The sequence below is a fragment of the Carcharhinus amblyrhynchos genome, chromosome 2 (genome assembly GCF_965287045.1).
Source record: "Carcharhinus amblyrhynchos chromosome 2, sCarAmb.v2.hapA, whole genome shotgun sequence".
Taxonomy (NCBI): Eukaryota; Metazoa; Chordata; class Chondrichthyes; order Carcharhiniformes; family Carcharhinidae; genus Carcharhinus; species Carcharhinus amblyrhynchos.
Genome location: NC_137325.1, coordinates 25,695,973 through 25,716,155, shown reverse-complemented (window position 1 = coordinate 25,716,155; position 20,183 = coordinate 25,695,973). Strand labels below are relative to the sequence as shown.

The following is a 20,183-nucleotide window of genomic DNA, read 5'->3' as shown; positions in this document are numbered from 1 at the left end:
AGTTTCGTACAGATTGGAGGTAGCTAATGTAAACCCGCTATTCAAAAAGGGAGGTAGAGAGAAAACACGGAACTATAGACTAGTGAGCCTAACATTGGTACTGGGGAAGTTATTAGAGTCCATTATCAAGGATTTCATAACTCCGCATTTGGAAGTCAGTGATGTAATCAGAGAAAGTCTGCATGGATTTACAAAAGGGAAAGCCTGCTTGATGAATCTATTGGAATTCTTTGAGGACGTAACTACTAGAGTTGACTGAGGAGTGGATGTGGTTTATTTAGATTTTCAGAAGGCTCTCGACAAGGTTTCACATAACAGACTGCTATGTAAAGTTAAAGCACATGGGATTGCAGGTAGTGCCTTGAGATGGATAGAAAGCTAGTTAGCAGATAGGAAGCAAAGAATTGGTATAAATGGGTCTTTTTCGGATTGGCAGTCAATGACTAGTGGGATTCTGCAGGGATCTGTTCCACAATCCCAACTGTTCACATTATATATTAATGATTTGGAAGAGGGAACTGAATGTATTATGTCCAAATTTGTGGATGATACAAAGTTGGGTGGGAAGGTTAGTTGTGAGGAGGATGCAGAGATCCTTCAGCGTGATTTGGACCGCCTGTGTATATGGGCATATGCATGGCAGATGCTGTATAATGTGGATAAATGTGAGGTTATTCACTTTAGTAACAATAATAGAAAGATTATTACTTGTGGGTGTAAATTGGGTGAGGTGGATACTCAGCGAGACCTTGGTGTCCTCATGCATCAGTCGCTGAAAGTAGGTATGCAGATATTGCAGGCAGTAAAGCAGGCAAATGATATGTTGGCCTTCATAGCAAGAGGATTTGAGTATAGGGACATTTTGCTGCAATTGTATTGGGCATTTGTGAGGCCACAACTGGAGTGTTGTGTGTGCAGTTTTAGTCTCCTTATCTGAGGAAAGATGTCCTTGCTATAGAGGGAGTACAGTGAAAGATTACCAGGCTGATTCCTAGGATGCCAGATCTGTCATATGAGGAAAAACTAAGTCGGTTAAGATTATATTAATTGGAGTTTAAAAGAGTGAGAGGAGATCTTACAGAAACTTATAAAATTCTACCAATGTCCCCAATGGTGGGTGACTCCAGAACTAGGGATCACAGTTTGAGGATAAGGTGTGAATCTTTTAGAACTAAGGTGAGGAGAAATTTCTTCACCTAGAGAGTGGTGAGCATGTGGAATTCACTACTACAGAATGTAGTTGAGGCCAAAACTTCTGATTTCAAAAAGAAATTAGATATAGCTCTAGGGCATAAAGGGATCAAGGGATATGGGGGGAATCAAGATATTGAATTCAACGATCAGCCATGATCAAAATGAATGGGAGAGCACATTTGAAGGGCCGAATGGCCTACCTCTGCTAATTTCTATGTTTCTATCCTATCCTTGGTTATCAAATAGTGCTCTGAACAGAGCATCTCTCTTCTAAACTTCTAGTTCTGATGATTGAGTATAGACCATTGGAATGATAAAGCAATATTTCTCTGACTTTTTATGAGCCAATGTTGCTCACAACAGCAGCTTTCAATTGTAATCCGAAAATAAACAGCAGCATTTAATACACACTGCTTTTAACAGTCTGGATTTTGCAAATAGCGACCAAAGAGGTGCACACACCTAGCTGACAGCTGCCCACAGTTTTCCTGGGCTTTAGAGTTCAAACTCCTGTAATCCGTTGTCTGTTTCAGCATCACATCTTGTACGCATTTTTTAGTGTTTGTGACCAGGGCAAGTAACTGCAAAGCTCTTCAACCCATTAGATTGAAGAATTCTCATTGAGACATGCAGACTTGTATCTTGATACAGTGGCAGAGGTGGGTTAGGTGGTGGGCAAGCAGACAAATTTGAGCTGCAACACAGTGCCCCAGTTATTTGACATGAAGACACCTCTGCAAGACTTTTCCAGAGGCGACCTCTCTGTGAAGACAAACACCTGCCCGATAAGGCTGGCTGGCAATTGGCTTTGTCAAGGAGGCAGTTGAAAGGAAGCTTCATTAACAGGTACATTTCATCAGAGGTGTCAGGACTCCATATTGTATTAGTATTTCATTCAAGCAAATGAGGTGGCTGCACAGCAGGCATCTCTTGACTAAAGCCGCATTTATTTGAAAATATGTCTAAAAAGAGGAATGCTTAAGCACTAGTTCAGGCACAGCCACAAATGAACTATTTCTGAAACCAAACTGTATGATTGCGATTGGTGACAGAGAGAGGGTCTTGGAGAACATCTCTTTCAATATGGTGCAAAGGAATTTTGGCAGCTGAGGTCCTAGTGCCTGAGACTGTCAGATAATGGGGCGGGTACTTACTCAGAGAGGTGCTGGAGCAATGGGAGGAGCAGCAGCTCCAACAACAAGGACAGTCAGGCAGTGCATATAGCTACAGTAGTGCTGGCAGAGGGGCAGCACAGGCATGAAAGCAACATCCATTGAATTGAGTGTTCCAACAAATGATCAGCCTCCTGATCATATTGGAGCAGAAGTGCCTTCAAACACTTTACCTATTTAGGCAGTTGGTGACTGCACATTCAGAATGATCTTTTATGACAAGATTCGGGGGGGGGGCAATCAATGCCAGTAGCTGTTAAGCTGATGGTGGTCTTGAACTTTTTAGCTTCCATGTCCTATCAGAGTTCAGCAGCTGATTTGCATGTGATCATTCAATCAGCTGCCTTCATCTTAGGTGAGGGGCATCAGACTTTGATGCAGCCAGTCGGATACAGAGGGTTGTCGGGTTTGTCTCAATAGTAATATTCCCTCAAGTGTAGGCACGATCATTTGTTGCCATCAGTGCCCCATAGTATCAGGCTGGAGCAGTCATCAACAGAATGGCTTCCATTCAATGAATGTTCAGCCGGCATGTAATCACCAAGAGCGTTTCTTTCGAGTGTGCATGAGGTTTCCTGGGAGCTGTCATTATTTATGCATTCATTCTAAGCGGTTGTGCTGCAACTGTTCATTTTGACACACAACTTTCTAGGATAACTCCTGCTGGAGAAGGATTACCCAGTGAAGAGATGGCTGCTGACCCCAGTGTGAAATGCCACACCTGAAATACAAGAATAATGTAGCCATTGCTTGCTCAGAAAAAGGGCCATTACTGAGCAGGCCATCAACCTCCTGGAATGCATTTCTGCTGGAGTGCCCTCCCATGGTCTGTTGTGCTCTGTGCAACATGGCCATCCGCATAAGAGTGGAACTGGGGGGAGATCTATGGGAAGAACATGACTCTCATTGGAGGATGAAGATCAGCTTGCAGCATACCAAGGCAACCCAGATTGGACTGAATGTGGCGTCACACTAACCATGATGGTTGTGAAACTTGGGATGGCGTGATCCAGGAACTCTTTTTCCAATTGAAGACTCAATCAGAACAATATAAATCAGACTACCAATTTTATACATAATAGCTTTTCTCCACAGAATGACGACAAATCCAATACTCATGGGATTTAGCGTTCATGTCATGAATGGATTTTTCCATTTTGCCACTCCACTAGCATCCACCTTGTATATTTTTCCCAAAGCTCTGCATCTCCAGCCAGGTAAACATAACTGGAGCTACCCGCCATCTTCTGATGGGACTGCCCAGAATGGCCACTGCCTCCATCACCTACTCACATGTACTGTGATTCTCACCTCAAGTCAGCTACTCCAAAGTCACTGGAGGACCCACTGAGATGCATCACTGCTGGTGAAAGGTCTCCTATGATGGTGGTTCTTCACATTGCAAATTGTCTTCAGAAGCAGCCTTGACCTTCACGTTAGTTGCTGCTGATCCTTCAGCATTGGCCTTGTGAAAGAGAGAGAACATCAGTGGCTCGCACTCCTTCATCTCAGCAGGCACTTCAGAAGATATCTTCCAGTACATAAATGGCATCTACTAGAAATGACTTCTGCTCTGATGTGTATGCATGGAGCATTCATTTAACTTTCACACTCTGCTGCACAACCATTTGGCCATCATTGACTGTTCGCACTGTGGCAACCTTTCCAATCCCATTGAGCTTCCTTGAGCATCAATATTTCCAGGTTAGCCACCCCCACCCCTCCCATGTGTGACTCCACTCATGGGTGCTGTGTGCCCATCTGTCCTGCAATGCGAGGATGGAGAGGTCAGCTGCACTTAATCTACCATTTGGTCATCATGATCCACTATCAGAAGTGATGCTTCTGTCATTGCCTGGTCTTGCATTACTTTTCACCTTTCTCTTGAAGGATTGCAATGGGCATAATCTCCTCAGTGTTCCTAATCACGCTTTCCTTAAAGTTCTCCTGTAACAGTGGTGTGCTGTTCCTGCAAGGTACTGCTGACAACTTGGTTGTGCTGTATTCACATCTTGCTAGACCCCAAAAGATCATTGAAGGATTTGGACTCGAGTCCAGCTAACCACTCCGAATGTTATCCTCTATTGTGACCTCCAGCCATACCTCCTTTTGTTTGCCTGACAGGCCTCTTCCTGCCGCTGTCTGGAAACAATATGTTTTTCCTGGCTCGACTGTCTTTATCATTGCCCTCAAAAGAGAGATTGGTGAACCTTGGGCCTGTCACAATAAATTATCATGTTACTGCTCTGACGTCTGTTCCCTCAGGGCTGGTTCTCTCCAGCAGCTTGCACTTTGAATCTGAATGAGGACTTATTAAATGGATCAATCTCCCATCTCTCTGTCTCCTGCTCACATCTGCTGTCTGTAATTGGATGAATATTGTAAAGGCAGACCTTTGATCAGCACCCACAAAACGCTGGCATTCATTGCACTCCGATCTCCAGTGGGAATGATCCCAATATTGGGATGCTGACGAAATCAAGAAAATCCAGCGCAGAGTCCAAACTAGGAGGTATAAAGCACAGTGTGGATTTTATTTATTAGATTTCAATGATGCCAAGATAAGGAAGTGAAGACTTGGAAATACAGATGGGATTAAGGGAAAGAGGCAGAAGAGACGGGAGAGAAATAGTAAAAAAGCATCATCATTTAATGTACTGTGCACTAACTCTTCAATGCACCTTTTTTGACTATTTTTAGTGGGGAAGTAGCTGTACATTCATTTCAGTGCAATGTCTACCAGCAAGGGCTACAATAGGCAAGCATGTGGATAAATGGGGTAACTCCGTCAGTTCCATATTTGCGTGTTTAACTACAGGTATACAAATACCAGAAGTTGCTGTCAAATTTACCTGGTGAGCATAAAGATCTTTTAAATGAACCGAACAGGCAGATAGGAGCTTGATTTAATACCTCCACAAAATTTAAGCAGTTAGAATAGAATCTTTACCATGCAGAAGAAGCCATTCAGCCTATCAAGCCTGCATGAACAGCAATTCCACCCAGACCTATCTCTGTAAACCCACATATTTACCCTGCTAATCCCCTTAACCTACACATTTTTAGACACTAAGGGGCAATTTAGCAAGGTCAGTCCACCTGACCTGCACATCTTTGAACTGTGGGAGGAAACCAGAGTGCCCAGAGGAAACCCACGCAGACACAGGGATGATGTGCAAACTTTAGACAGTAATGGCTGGAATCAATCCCGGTTCCCTGGCGCTGTAAGGCAGCGGTACTAACCACTGTGCCACTGTGCTGCCAATATTCTGTATTTCCCTCAGTACTGCACCAGACTATCATCATAGATTTTTATGCTCAAAGCCTGGAGTCGAATTTGAACCTGAAACCTTGTGACTCAGATGAGAATGATACTGAGCTATAGCTAACACACAAACTCCTTAGCAGCAGTGGGATTCAAAGCCATGTTTCCAAAGAGCCTGGAACCTTAATCCAGCATTTTACACTGCTTGTCCGTGTTACTGGCTACAGGCCTAATATGGATGCAACAGACTACGGTAATGTTATTTAAAATATTTTATGTCCCTGAATATTTCAAATGTAAACTGTTCCCATGTGGTGCCTCCCATCATGAAAATATTACTATTTTTAAAGAGGTATTCGCAGACCTCATCTCCCATCACACTAGATAGAACAAAAACACTGTTTGGCTGTATATTTTTTAAAGTTTTATTTTATAGAATCATCTGTCACCCATCTCTGTGTCATGTTCCTATGTGTTCTTTACACGCAACTCAAAATATTTTCCATAAAACAAGATTCACCATTTTAAGAATCTCTTAATTTCTGAAATTTAAAAGAAAGGATTTGTTGGTTAGCGATGGCTTTCCCTCCTTTGCGAAATGAGAGAGATTATTACTTTTGTTTCATCTTCCATTGCAGACTCTGACCTGTCTGAATTTACAAATTTTTTAGTTTTAAAACAACCTTAAGCAGATACATTGAAATGGCACTATGGAATAGTAGTAACGGAATACTATGCATTGTCAAATTTCTGTCTCCTAATATATCTAAAGCATTGCTGATATATATAAAATAAATGAGCTATCACCTCAATTAAACTAGTAGGAATAGGATGTCAAACAAACACATTCACCATACATTCACAGTTGTTGCAGAGCTCAGTGTGAAGGCCTGGAAAATTAATTGGCAATTATTCTGATAGATCTGAGTGGACAGAAAAATGGGATAACTTTTAAACTATAATGTTGAATGAGCAAGACAACAATTAACCCAAGAACTTCAAAGCAAACGATGTAAGTTGTCCCCAAGATGGATGAATAGGGCAATTAAAATGATAATAAGAAGAATGCAAACTATAAGAATGACTTCAAGGAGAAAGAATGAGAATTGTGGATGGAGTATACATTTTTGCTGATTAAAAGAAATGCCAAAAGTACAGAATGAGCTTAATAAATGAAGATAGCAAAAAGGTGTTGAAAATAATGCCAGTGTCATAAAGGTTAGTGTATTTGGGGAAGAAAGTGAATTATCTATATGTAAAAGTAGCACTAAAATTGAAGATAGAAAATAAGACTTTCTAGATTTATTTACTCAAGAGAAATTATTTTTGTAAGACACCCAGTACCCAAGAGGATTATTAATCAATGTGGTAGAAATGTTTGATAAGTTAAAGTGATTTATGACTACAAAATGTCCTGGGTTAGATGACATATATTTCTTGGTTTTGAAGGAGTTTGGGAGAAAATCTGAGAGTAGCATTTATAATTATGGAGAATTAATTGGCGTGGACTGTTGTTTTAGTGTGAATGAATAAGTCAAAATTAATTTTATTACAGGGATTCCTGTGTTTTTAACAGGTGTTTTAGAGATCATGGTACCTGAACATAGTGTACAACTTGTGTTAATGTCCAAATCCAGCTTAAACATCTCAGACAACATAGCAACCTCTTCTCTGCTACTAATTTCTCTTACAACTTCAAGATCACCCTTGAGGGTCAGAACAATCTCAAAGCTCTCTCTCTCTAATTTAAACTGTATACTCCCACTATAATTTCCAGCCTCATCCTGTTGCCAGGTGCAACAATGTCGTAAACATTTTGGGTTCTGTGTAATTTGGCCTCAAAGGGGAAGTTGAATACATTGTGATATTCAATCTTCTTTACTTATAAAAATATTGAGATCCAGTACAGCTTGGACTCAGAACTGGAGGCAGCAAATTACGCAGGTCCCTCGTGATAAGACTAAACTTTCAAAAGCCCGCACTTCTGATGATGTCACTCATGCATGCTAATTACCGTTAAAGACATCAGTGCGTACGTTCAAATAGGAAGAAGTTTACTATAACACACTATAGCAGGTTTCAAAGTTGATAACCCTCCCTGCACACCCCATACCCTCCCCCCTTCCCTCAGCTTCCACACACTTATTTGAATTCCTCATTTTCTCCCAATCATCCATCTCAAACCTCTCCTTTTTTTACAAGCTAACTCCACCCAGATTGATTGGAATATTAAAATCCCTTCAGCCTGTCTTCCATTCTGTTGACAGTGCCAAATCTGTTCATGTCAAAGTTACCACTAATTGCACCTGGGGTTTGTCCTCATGGATCTCTGCAGTTACTTAGATAACCAAATCTGTAATCTTCATCTCTTGACTTCCCCCTTGGCACTGCCTTTTAATGGTTTCTTTGTATATGTACCGATAAAGCAAGTATATTTCCTGCAGTAATTTGGCCTTCTCTACATACGCTAGCCCTGTTGAACCACTTCAGCTCACTGGGGAGATGGTGGGGTAATGTCATTAGTCTAGTAATCCTGCTAATACCCTGAGAACTTAAATCCCAACATGGCAGTTGGTGGAATTTGAATTTGATTAATAAATCTGGAATAGGAAGCTAATTTCACTAAACTATCATTAATTGTCATAAAAACCTATCTTGTTCACTAATGCCCTTTAAGGAAGAAAATATGTCATCCTTACCTGGTCTAGCCAGAGTGTGACTCCAGACCCATAGCAATGTAGTTGACTCTTAATTGCCCTCTGAAATAGCCTCACAAGCCACTTTGTTCAAGGGCAGTTAGGGATCAACAACAAATGCAGACCTTTCTTGCGATCCCCACGTCTCATGAAAGAACTTTTTAAAAAGCATATATATGGTGTTGTATTAATTCCACAAAAGTGGCAGTGAGTACTATCATCTTGGATATCAATGTAGTTAAACCCAAGTAGTGCCAGACAGCATCATTTCAGACATGCTTTGCTATGCTCTATAATAACTTCAAAATAACTGCCAAAATAACTTCAGCTAAGTAATTTAATCACTGTCACATAAAAAGTAACCAGTATGCAATTGCTTCATTGTTGTTTACAGGGTACACTTGTAGTGTTAAGTCCACAAATGTTAATTATTTTATTTAATGTTAGTAATTTAATCTTGGTTCATTTCTCTTTCACTTTGACTTCTTTTCATTTCTCTTCAAATCACAATTTGAGCGAGTGTTAGGACTCAGTTTATTTCAGTAGTTGCTGTAGCAAGGTATCAAAACCTTTAAATATAAATAACCTTATCCAAACTTGACCAGATTCATATCTTTCAACTGGCCCATTAAAGCTTATTAAATGGATGAAATGTAATCGTTTAACCTCCTCCTATGACTTAGGGATGGAGGCAGTAACTGAGCAAAGGGATCAGGAAGGTGCTCGGCTTGAGCTCAGTAGAATTGGTTCATCTAACTGGGGCAACAACAAGAAGGCCAGAATTAATCTCCCTAGAGAAAGGGGGGAAACCACTGACCTCTGCTAGAAATGTCAGAGGAGGTCAGAACTGGATGACTGTGAAGTCTCATTTATAAAGCCTTCCAAAAGGCAATGTCTCAGCAGTCATGTCATCATGGGAGGCTGGTAAGACTTGCAGAACTGTATCCAGCTTGGATGGAATGGTTTTAAGAGAGGAGGAAGAAAGAAAATTGACCGAACAAGGGAAAAAGGAACATCTTTCTTGATTAGAAAAAAAATTAATTTGATATGGTTTGCATCATCAAATTAAATTTATCTAATGGTTACGGAACAGAGGAGAATGTTATTCAGCCAAAATGTTCATGTTGTGCTTTTCGTTAGCAACTCAGTTCATCCAACTCCCCTGTCTTTTTCCTGTAACCTGCCAGATTTTTTTCTCCTGATAATTATCCAATTCCCTTCAGAATCAAGACACTGAAGAGGGAATTGGATTATTATCTGAAAAAGGAACAATGGTACAGGGTTACAGAGAGAAGGCTGAAAAGTGGTACTAGGTCAATTCCCCCCTTTGGAGATTCAGCACAGACATGATAGGTCGAATGGCCTCCTTTTTGTGATTCTGTGAAAGACATGATTGATTCTACTTCCAACACACTCTTTGGCTGTGCATTCCAGATCTTAATCAAATGCTGCGTAACAAAGATCTTCCCTCATGCCACCTTTGATTATTTGCCATGCACCTTAAATTGGTGTCCTTCTGTCAGTGGGAACAGGTTCTTCCCACCTACAATATCCCAAGTCCTCACTATTTCGAAAACCTGTATCAAAATTTCTTTCAAACTTCTCTCTTCTCATGGGAACAGTTCCATTTTTTCCAGTTTATCCACATAACTGAAGTCCCTCATCCTTGAAACTATTCTCACAAATCTTGTCTGCATCCTCTCTGATGCTTATCCTGCTTTAAAGTGTGGTGCTAAGAATTGGACTCAATATTCAAGTTAAGATCAAATTAGTGCTTTGTATATTTTCACAATAACATCCTTGCTTTTGTATTCTATGCATCTATTTGTAAAGCCCAAGATTTGGTATGCCTTATTAACTACCTTCTCAACCTGCCATGCCACCTTCAATAATTTATGCATACATATTCGTAGGTTCCAATTCAGTGAAATATTTCAGTAGGATAGCACAGGCTTATAACTTGTTATCAAGTTCAGTTACAAACTTCTGTCTTGGTTATGATGCTCTTTGCATGTGACGGATTATAGAATACATTCAGTTACCCAACATTCCCAACGGTGTACTCCATGAGAGCGCAGTTTGGAAAAAGGGCAGCATTGTAATATGCATTTCCTAAACTATGTTCCTGTTAAGCAAGGTTCCTTCCTAGAAGCATAAGATGGCTGAATAAATCGATACTTGAATTATTCTTGCATTTGGCCAAGATTGTTCTAACTCAGTAGTAGGAGGAACTGCCAATTGTTTACCACACCAATATGGTATTCTGTACTTACGTGTGGTTGTATTATTTTATTGTTAATGAAGAATTAGTAATAAAAGTTTTGTTATAGAAGGGATCTTAGTAAGAATGTAAGACTCAATTAATATGGAGTAATGAACTTGCACCTCATCAGTTATGAGTGAACAGATGAAATTGATTTGTTCATTCCACTTTGGAACATGATCTTTGGCTCTTATTAAATATTACAGATGACATCCAGTGTGACTGTGAAAAAGGTAAACTATCCCTCCTCATCATTTTTGATCTGCCTGTAGCTTATGACATCGTTGACACACCATCCTCATCCACTTTGACTATTCCACTGCACCCCTAGCTGCCCTTCTGCATCCTGCCCTCCATATACCTAAGGTCATCCAAAACTCTGCTGCCAGTGTCGTGATTCTCACCAAGGGCGGGATTTCTCAGAAACCGGCAAAGGCCGATTGCATAAGAGGAAACGGCACTGAAGCCACTGGTGGAAATGGCATTTATCTCTGCCATATCGTATTGCACTTTGGAAAGGAAACCCTCAAAGATTGGGTCCGCTGATGGAGTAACCTCTGATTCATCTGTCCTGTCAACAACTTAGAAGCATGACGATCAGGGTGCCATTTTTAAAAGCCACTCCAGCACATAGCGAGTAAACCAATTAATCCTGGAAGCCTTCAGGAACACCCCCCTCCAGCTACTACCTGGCAGCATCTGGGCACTACTAGACATTGCCTGTTTGCCCCTTAGTAGTGTCAGGTGGTACCTGGACAGTGCCAGACGGTGTCTAGGCAGTACCCAGGCATAGCCGTCTCCATCCTGAGCGATGCACTCACTTGAGCTCCTCTGGGAGATCTGCTCACAAGATGCACACCTTCAGAGACCAATGATGATTCACGCCATTCTGCCATCACACTGCTGTGGATGAGTTTTCTGACTTGGGGAGGGTGGTTGCAGCATAGGAGCGTAATAATTGTGTTAATTTATTATAATGATGTTCCCAATGTTCAATGTAAGGAAATTCACCCCATCGCTGACAATCACGTCACGCGTTTATGTCAACATAAAATGTGACTTTGCAGTGCTCAAAATATTGTGTGCAATATTTTCCACAGTCATTGCCAAACCTGCCTGATGTGAACCAGAGCAGAAAATCCTGGTCTTGTTCACCTACCACCCCTTTGCATACTGACCTACATTGCTTCCTGGTTAAGCAAGAACTCAATTTTAAAATTTGGATTCTTTTTTTAAATTTCCTCCATGACTTCACCACTTCTATCTCTGTAATCTCCTCAACCATATAATCCTATGAGACACAGCATTCCTCCAGTTCTGACCCTTGAGTACAGTGCCTCAAAGCCTGTCTGAGGCACTGGACTGTTCGTCTCCTGGCAGCCGGGCTGTCCCCTACTGCCTCTGGGTGTCTAGAGGCCAACTGAAAAACTTCAATCAATCTCTGACAATAGGTCCCCAAACAGTCTTAATTGCCTGGCAGTCTCTGCACAGCCCCTCCCACCCTTGCCTCCAGAAATGGGATGGTGCCAGGAAGAACAGCTTGGCTGTCTGCTTGTGTGCTTGCTGGAACAACGAATTGACAAAAATTGACACCCAGCCAAGGGAGGGGACATTATGCTAATGAGAGCTTGGTGAAAGAGGTACAGTAGGCTTTAAGGAGCATTTTAAATGATGAGAGAGAGATATGGAGGTAATTACAGAATTTAGGGTTTAAACAGCTGAAGGCATAGCTACCAATGATGGTTTTAAAAAAAGGTTGGGCTATACAAGAGGCTAAAATTGGCAGAACACACAGTTCCCAGAAGACTCTAGGAATGTTAGAGGTTACTAAGCTAGGGAGGAGAGGCCATGGAGGAGTTTATACACAGCAATGATAAATTTAAATTTGAGGCTATTTGACTATTTGGTTAATTCATTCTAGATCTGCTTTTTCCTTTCTTAAATTGATTCCTACTTTTTGCTTGCAGAGTTACAGCTGAAGTGAAGCATAATCCGACCAATACAATTGTATGCAAGGCACAGGGAGAATGGAATGGAACACTTGAATTCACATACAGTAATGGGGAAACAAAAGTAATTGATACGACCAAACTTCCAGTAATAAGAAAGAAAATACGACCCATCAAAAAGCAAGGCTTGTTTGAATCAAGGTTTGTAGAATCTGAACTCTGATAAATTCAGTGAAACTGTTTAATTACCTATGGCCTTTCAGGCATCAGAAGCCTAGAGCCCACAGTGTTGCATGTTTGAACTGCAAATTTTTAGCTCTCATATTCAAATATCTTTGCTTGGTTTGTTATATTTCTTATCAAGTCTATTGTTGATGGCTTCATCAGTTAATTCACATGCAACTCTAAACATTTTCCATCATTTTCAAAGATCAGGATGTCAGAATTAGGAAGCGGATTATTTTCCATTTTAACCACCCGGTGTCAACTCCAAGAATTCCTAGATCTGTAGTAGCACAGCCAGATTCAGAGCAAAGCTTGCTCAATTCTGCCACAACCGCAAAGAAGCACCATCATACTTGTGTAGCACTTTTCCCTTGTATTGCAACTAATTAATTTGCCCCATCTTTGCGCAGTGGGCTGCTGGGAGCTGAGTTGATGCTGCCCAAATCACATTACATTAAGGACCCTGACAGGCAGACTCTTTTCCATCAGTCACGTTAACGCAGAAGTGAAAGACTAATTTCTAGTCCATGGTACTACCCAGCTTTCGATTTACTTTCATTGTTGTGCTTGAAGTGGGAAATTGTAGTGACAGTTGGCAATGCAGTTGGTATATTGGGCAGTATTTTCCCTGCAGGCTTCTGAACGCTGCCATCAGGCTCAAATTGGAGTCAGAAGCATGTACTGTAGAGGAAGCTCTCACTGTGATTTATCCCAGAGCAGCCAAATACTGACCAAATACTCCCATTACGAGCAATTGGTGGCATCTCAAAGCTGAAGAGCCAATCAGAAGTCCTCCAGCAAGAAAGCAGCAACACAGTACCATTGAAGATAATTGAGGGAACGAGCACACAAAATTTAGGTGTCCTCTCTCCAACTTGCTTACATTTAAAAATAGATTTAGAATCTGGACTGCCTTTGGGGACAGTGGAGAGGAACCCCTCCACTCACCCTACAGGGCAACTTCCAGCTGTTTCTACTGCACCAAGGCAGACATCTAAGCTTGCTTAGAGCGCTAGGACCCCGGCCTGCTGCTAAGAGATTACATCCAGGCAGCTAGACTGAACCTTGCCACCTCCGGGAATCTGGAGCTAATGAGGATTTTTCAGTTTTCCAACCAAGAAACCCCAGTTGGCCTCCAACAATTGACATAAGTGGCCATTGATTAGCTGACTACCTATCGCTTGCAGGAAAATAATCCAGGACCAGGATGGATCTGGGGAACCATAGCAGACGCGGAATGGAGCTAGCTTGTGCTGTGAAATTCCAGACAGTCCCAAGTCTGTTCAAAGCCTTGAAAGACCTTAAATTCCTCCCCATTAGGTCATGGGTGTAAACCTTCATATTTACAGATACATGTCACAAGAGCTAATGTTACCTTTACTCAAGTATGCAAATCATAGTATACACACCCCTGAACCCATGACAGAAACTTGATTAGAAATATTTTACAGAACAAGCATGTTGTCCTTTCATGTTGCAATTAAATGATCTATTAAATGATCTATTAAATTGCAGGCATCACATTTGTAACTTGTGATACTGTTCCTGATCTTTGTATGATAATTGAGATTTTTTTTAAGTGTTGAATTCCTGATCACTATATTTACATAATCTCTTACAGACGTCTGTGGGAACTGGTTACCAATGCTCTGCAAGATGGGAATATTGGTGCAGCAACTGAGTACAAGCACATCCTGGAGGAGCGGCAGAGAGCTGAGGAAAGACAACGAGCAGCAACAAACACTCCTTGGAAGCCAAAGTATTTTCTAAAAGAGGTAATTAAAAATCCAACTGAATGAGAAAAAAGTTATACAAGGACCCAATAGATTCTGCATAACCTGATTATGGATTATATGGATTCTAATATTTGGTTAGTTCTTGCGGTGGCACCATATAATGGAGCTCCAGCAACCTGCACTAGCCTAGGTTTTCCTGTTTGGCCTTGTCATTCTCAAAGGTGAGTTTTAAGGAGGAGCGTGAGGTAGACAGGTTTAGTACAGGTGCCTAAACCACTGATGGCACAGCCATGGCACAGTGGCTAGCACTGCTGCCTCGCAGTGCTACAGACACGGGTTCGATTCCTGGCTTGCGTCACTGTCTATGCCGAATCTGCATGTTCTTGCCATGTCTGCATGGGTTTTCTCCGGGTGCTCTGGTTTCCTCCCAGTCTGAAAGACTTATTGGTTAGCTGCACTGGCCATGCTAAATTCTCTCTCAATGGCCCTGGAGTGTGACGACTAGGCAATTTTCACAGTAACTTCATTGCAGTGTTAATGTAAGCCGACTTGTGACATAAATAAAATTTTAAAAAAAGCAAGAGGGGAGTGCAAATGCCGCCAGATGGGAGGAGAACTGAGTTCTTGGAATATTGTAGGACAACAGGGGTTTACAGAGACATAAAGGAGCGAAGCCAGTGAGGGATTTTATTGCCTCTCTGAACCGTGTTGTTGGGAAGGCTGAGAAGGTCACTAACGAAAAGAAGTTTACAAAAATTTTAAACTGATTAGTTGACTGATAGAAGAAAACTCAAGCTAGTTAAATCACTTGTTTGTTTGCTATATTTGTGTCGTAGCATCATCATTAGTTTCAGGGGTTTCATTCCATTCTTAACGTTGTTGCATTGTCAAACTTTAGAAGGTCACAATGGCATTTTGCAACAAAATAAGAATGAGTGGTGTAATTGATTTAATTCTGTTTCACAGCATTTGGAACTGAAACAGTACCGCATGGTAGGTTGCTGCAAAAGGTTAAATCTCACAGGATCCAGGGTGAGGTAGCTAAATGGATACAAAATTGGCTTCTTGACAGAAGCCAGAGGGTTGTTATAGAGGATTGTTTTTCAAACTGGAGGCCTGTGACCAGCGGTGTGCCTCAGGGATCAGTGTTGGGTCCATGGTTATTTGTCATTTATATTAATGATTTGGATGAGAATATAGGAGGCATAGTTAGTAAGTTTGCAGATGACACCAAGATTAGTGGCATAGAGGATAGTGAAGGAAGTTATCTCCGATTGCAACGGGATCTTGATCAGTTGGGTCAGTAGGCTGACGAATGTTAGATGGAGTTTAATTTAGATAAATGCGAGGTGATGCATTTTGGTAGATTGAATCAGGGCAGGAATTACTCAGTTAATGGTTGGGCGTTGGAGAGAGTTACGGAACAAAGAGATCTAGGGGTACGTGTCATAGCTCCTTGAAAGTGAAGTCACAGATGGACAGAGTGGTGAAGAAGGCATTCAGCATGCTTGGTTTCATTGGTCAGAACATTGAATACAGAAGTTGGGATGCTTGTTGAAGTTGTACAAGACATTGGTAAGGCCACACCTGGAATACTGTGTACAGTTCTGGTCACCCTATTATAGAAAGGATATTATAAAACTTGAAAGAGTGCAGAAAAGATTTACTAGGATGCTACCAGGACTTGATGGATTGAGTTATAAGGAGAGGCTGGATAGAGTGGGACTTTTTCCTCTGGATCATAGAAGGGGTAATCTTACAGAGATCTACAAAATAATGAGGGGCATAGATCAGCTACATAGTCAATATCTTTTCCCAAAGGTAGGGGAGTCTAAAACTAGAGGGCATAAGGGCAGCACGGTAGCAAGTGGTTAGCACTGCTGGGCTCGGGTCACTGTCTGTGTGGAGTTTGCACATTCTCCTTGTGTCTGCGTGGGTTTCCTCCGGGTGCTCCAGTTTCCTCCCACAGTCCAAAGATGTGCAGGTTACGTTGATTGGCCATTCTAGAATTGCCCCTTAGTGTCCTGTAAAATATGTAGGGATATGGGGGTAGGGCCTGGGTGGGTTTGTAGTTGGTGCAGACTCAGTGGGCCGAAGGGTTTCTTTCTGCACTATAGGATTCTATGATTCTAAGTTTAAGGTGAGAGGAGAGAGATTCAGAGGGGCAATTTTTTTTATGCAGAGGGTGGTGAGTGTCTGGAACAAGCTGCCAGAGGTAGTAGTAGAAGCAGGTACAATTTTGTCTTTTAAAAAGCATTTAGGCAGTTAGATGGGTAAGATAGGTAAAGAGGGATATGGGCCAAATACAGGCCATTGGGATTAGCTTACGGGTTTAAAAAAAAGGGCGGCATGGACAATTTGGCCCAAAGGGCCTGTTTCCATGCTGTAAATCTCTGTGACTCAATGACACTTACCTTGTGTTCTTGAATAACTTTGAAAATACATACAGCACATTAGAGATGAATTATTTATAGGATGGGATGTCAGATTGTTGCCTGCTGGTTGGGATGTAGGAAACTACTTTCATAAGATCTTAAAAGTCACCAGTGCTAAAATTGCAATGTGCTCACATTGAGATGTCAAATAAATTCCATCCCCATTTCTCAATGTCATAGTGAACCTAAGCTGCTCTGAAAATGAATATGTAATCCATTTATTTGGGTTTATGATGGCCATTGGATGTTTAAGACATTAGAATGTGTAAGAAAGACGATTATAAATGTCGACAAAGGTTTACGTAGGAATTTTCTGTTTTGCATGGATTTTAGCTACTTACAGTTCAAGATTGTTTAAGGATATTTTTGCTCAATATTTAGCTGAAATTTGCAGAAAATATAATATTCTCTATCAATTTGACCTAGTTATCATGAACAAATGCCAACAATTTGCACCAGTGTACCTTAACAGCATTCCTAAAATCAGCAGTTGATCATTCTAGAGCTTGTGATTTAGCCTAAGTGCACAGCATCCACACATTTACCATAGCTGATTATTCTAACCTACACACTTCGGGACACTGAGAGCCAATTTAGCACGACCAATCCACCTAACCTGCACATCTTTGGACTGTGGGAGGAAACAGGAGCACCCAGAAGAATCCACGCAGACAAGAGGGGAATGTGCAAACTCCATGCAGAGAAGGCCAGAATTAAAGCCAGGAATTGAACACAGCCTTGACTTCTCCCTGAGCTGCAATTTTTAAATGTAGACTGGGGAAAGTAGAAACATTTTATTATTTCTCACCGCAGTATTACACTGTTGTCATAGAGTCACAGAGGTTTACAGCATGGAAACAGGCCTTTGGCCCAACTTGTCCATGCTGCCCTATTTTTTAAAACCCAAAGCTAATCCCAATTGCCTGCATTTGGCCCATATCCCTCTATACCCATTGTATCCATGTAACTATCTAAATGCATTTTAAAAGACAAAATTGTATCTGCCTCTACTACTACCTCTGGCAGCTTGTTCCAGACACTTACCATCCTCTGTGTGAAGAAATTGCCCCTCTGGACACTTTTGTATCCCTCCCATCTCACCTTAAATCTATGCCCTCTAGTTTTAGACTTCCCTACCTTTGGAAAAAGCTATTGACTATCTAGCTGATCTGTGCCCTTCGTTATTTTATAGGCCTCTATAAGATCACCCCTCAGCCTCCTACACTCCAGAGAAAAAAGACCCAGTCTACCTAGCCTGTCCTTATAACTCAATCCACCAAGTCCTGGTAGCATCCTAGTACATCTTTTCTGCACTCTTTCTAGTTCAATAATATGCTTTCTATAATAGGATGACTAGAATTGCAAACAGTATTCCAAGTGTGGCCTTACCAATGTCTTATACAACTTCAACAAGACATTCCAACTCCTCTATTCAATGTTCTGACTGATGAAACCAAGCATGCCGAATACCTCCTTCACCACTCTGTCCACCTGTGACTCCACTTTCAAGGAGTTATGAACTTGTACCCCTAGATCTCTTTGTTCTGTAACTCTCCCCAATGCCCTACCATTAACTGAGTAAGTCCTGTCCTGGTTGAAACTACCAAAATGCATCACCTTACATTTGTCAAAATTAAACTCCATCTGCCATTGTCAGGCCACTGGCCCAATTGATCGAGATCCTGTTGTAATTAAGAACATAAGAAATAGGAGCAGGAGTAGGCCATCTAGCCCTTCGAGCCTGCCCCGCCATTCAATAAGATCATGGCTGATCTGTCATGGCTCAGTTCCACATTCCCGCCCTCTCCCCATAACCCTTAATCCCCTCTCTTATCAAAAACCCATCAACCCGTGTCTTTAAAATATTTAGCGAGGTAGCCTCCACCACTTCAATGGGCAGAGAATTCCAGAGATTCACCACCCTTTGAGTGAAGAAGTTCCTCCTCAACTCCGTTCTAAACCGCCCCCCCCTTTATCTTGAGGCTGTGCCCCCTAGTCCTACTATCCTTTCTGAACAGGAAGAGTCTCTCCATCTCTATCCTATCCATCCCATTCATCATCTTATACGTCTCAATGAGATCTCCCCTCATTCTTCTAAACTCTAACGAGTACAAGCCTAATTTATTCAGCCTCTCCTCGTAGCTCAACCCCCTCAACTCCGGCATCAGCCTAGTAAACCTCCTCTGCACTCCCTCCAAGGCCAAAATATCCTTGCGTAAGTACGGCGCCCAGAACTGCACACAGTACTCCAGCTGCGGCCTCACCAATGCCCTATACAGCCGCAGCAAGACCTCCCTACTTTTATATTCAATCCCCCTCGCTATGAAGGCCAGCATCCCATTCGCCTTCCTGACCACCTGCTGCACCTGCAAGCTGGGTTTTTGCGACTCATGCACAAGGACCCCGAGGTCCCTCTGCACCTTCGCCTGCTGCAGTTTTTCGCCACGTAAGTAATAGTCCTTCCTACCATTCTTCCTACCAAAGTGGACCACCTCACACTTGCCAACATTAAATTCCATTTGCCATTTCCTGGCCCATTCGCCCAGCCTATCTAGATCCTTCTGCAGACTCTCCACACCCTCCGCACAATTTGCCGTTCCCCCAATCTTGGTGTCATCAGCAAATTTCGACACTCTACACTCGGTTCCCTCCTCCAGATCATCTATATAAATGATAAAAAGCTGAGGCCCCAGCACCGACCCCTGGGGCACTCCTCTAGTCACCATCTGCCAATCCGAATAGCACCCATTGACCCCCACTCTCTGCCTCCTATTTGACAACCAATCCTCTATCCCCGCTAACACCCTACCCCCAACTCCATGTCCCCTGACCTGCAATAACCTCTTGTGAGGTACCTTGTCAAACGCCTTCTGAAAATCCAGAAAGACCACATCCACCGGCTCTCCTCTATCCACCATCCTAGACACATCCTCATTGGAGATAACTTTCTCTGCTATGCCACCAATCTTAGTGTCATCTTCAAACTTACTAACCATGCCTTCTATATTCTCATCCAAATCATTAATGTAAATGACAAACATCAGTGGACCCACCACTGGTCACAGGCCTCCAGTTTGAAAAAGAATTCACTACAACCACCCTCTGGTTTTTGTCAAGAAGCCAGTTTTGTATCCACTTAGATACCTCACCCAGGATCCTGTGAGAGTTAACGTTATGCAGCAACCTACCATGCGTCACTTTGTCAAAGGCCTTGCTAAAGTCCATGTAGACAACATCAACTGCACTGC

General features: G+C 41.9%; 1 protein-coding gene across 1 annotated transcript in view; it reads left to right on the top strand.

The window, feature by feature from the left end:
- Positions 1 to 20,183, top strand: part of osbpl10b (oxysterol binding protein-like 10b) — a 211,152-nt gene that overhangs the window by 178,647 nt on the left and 12,322 nt on the right. Inside the window, exons 10-11 of the mRNA XM_080203623.1 lie at positions 12,558 to 12,740; positions 14,386 to 14,539. Coding sequence (XP_080059749.1) covers positions 12,558 to 12,740; positions 14,386 to 14,539 — 337 coding nt within the window. The remainder of the gene's footprint in view (positions 1 to 12,557; positions 12,741 to 14,385; positions 14,540 to 20,183) is intronic.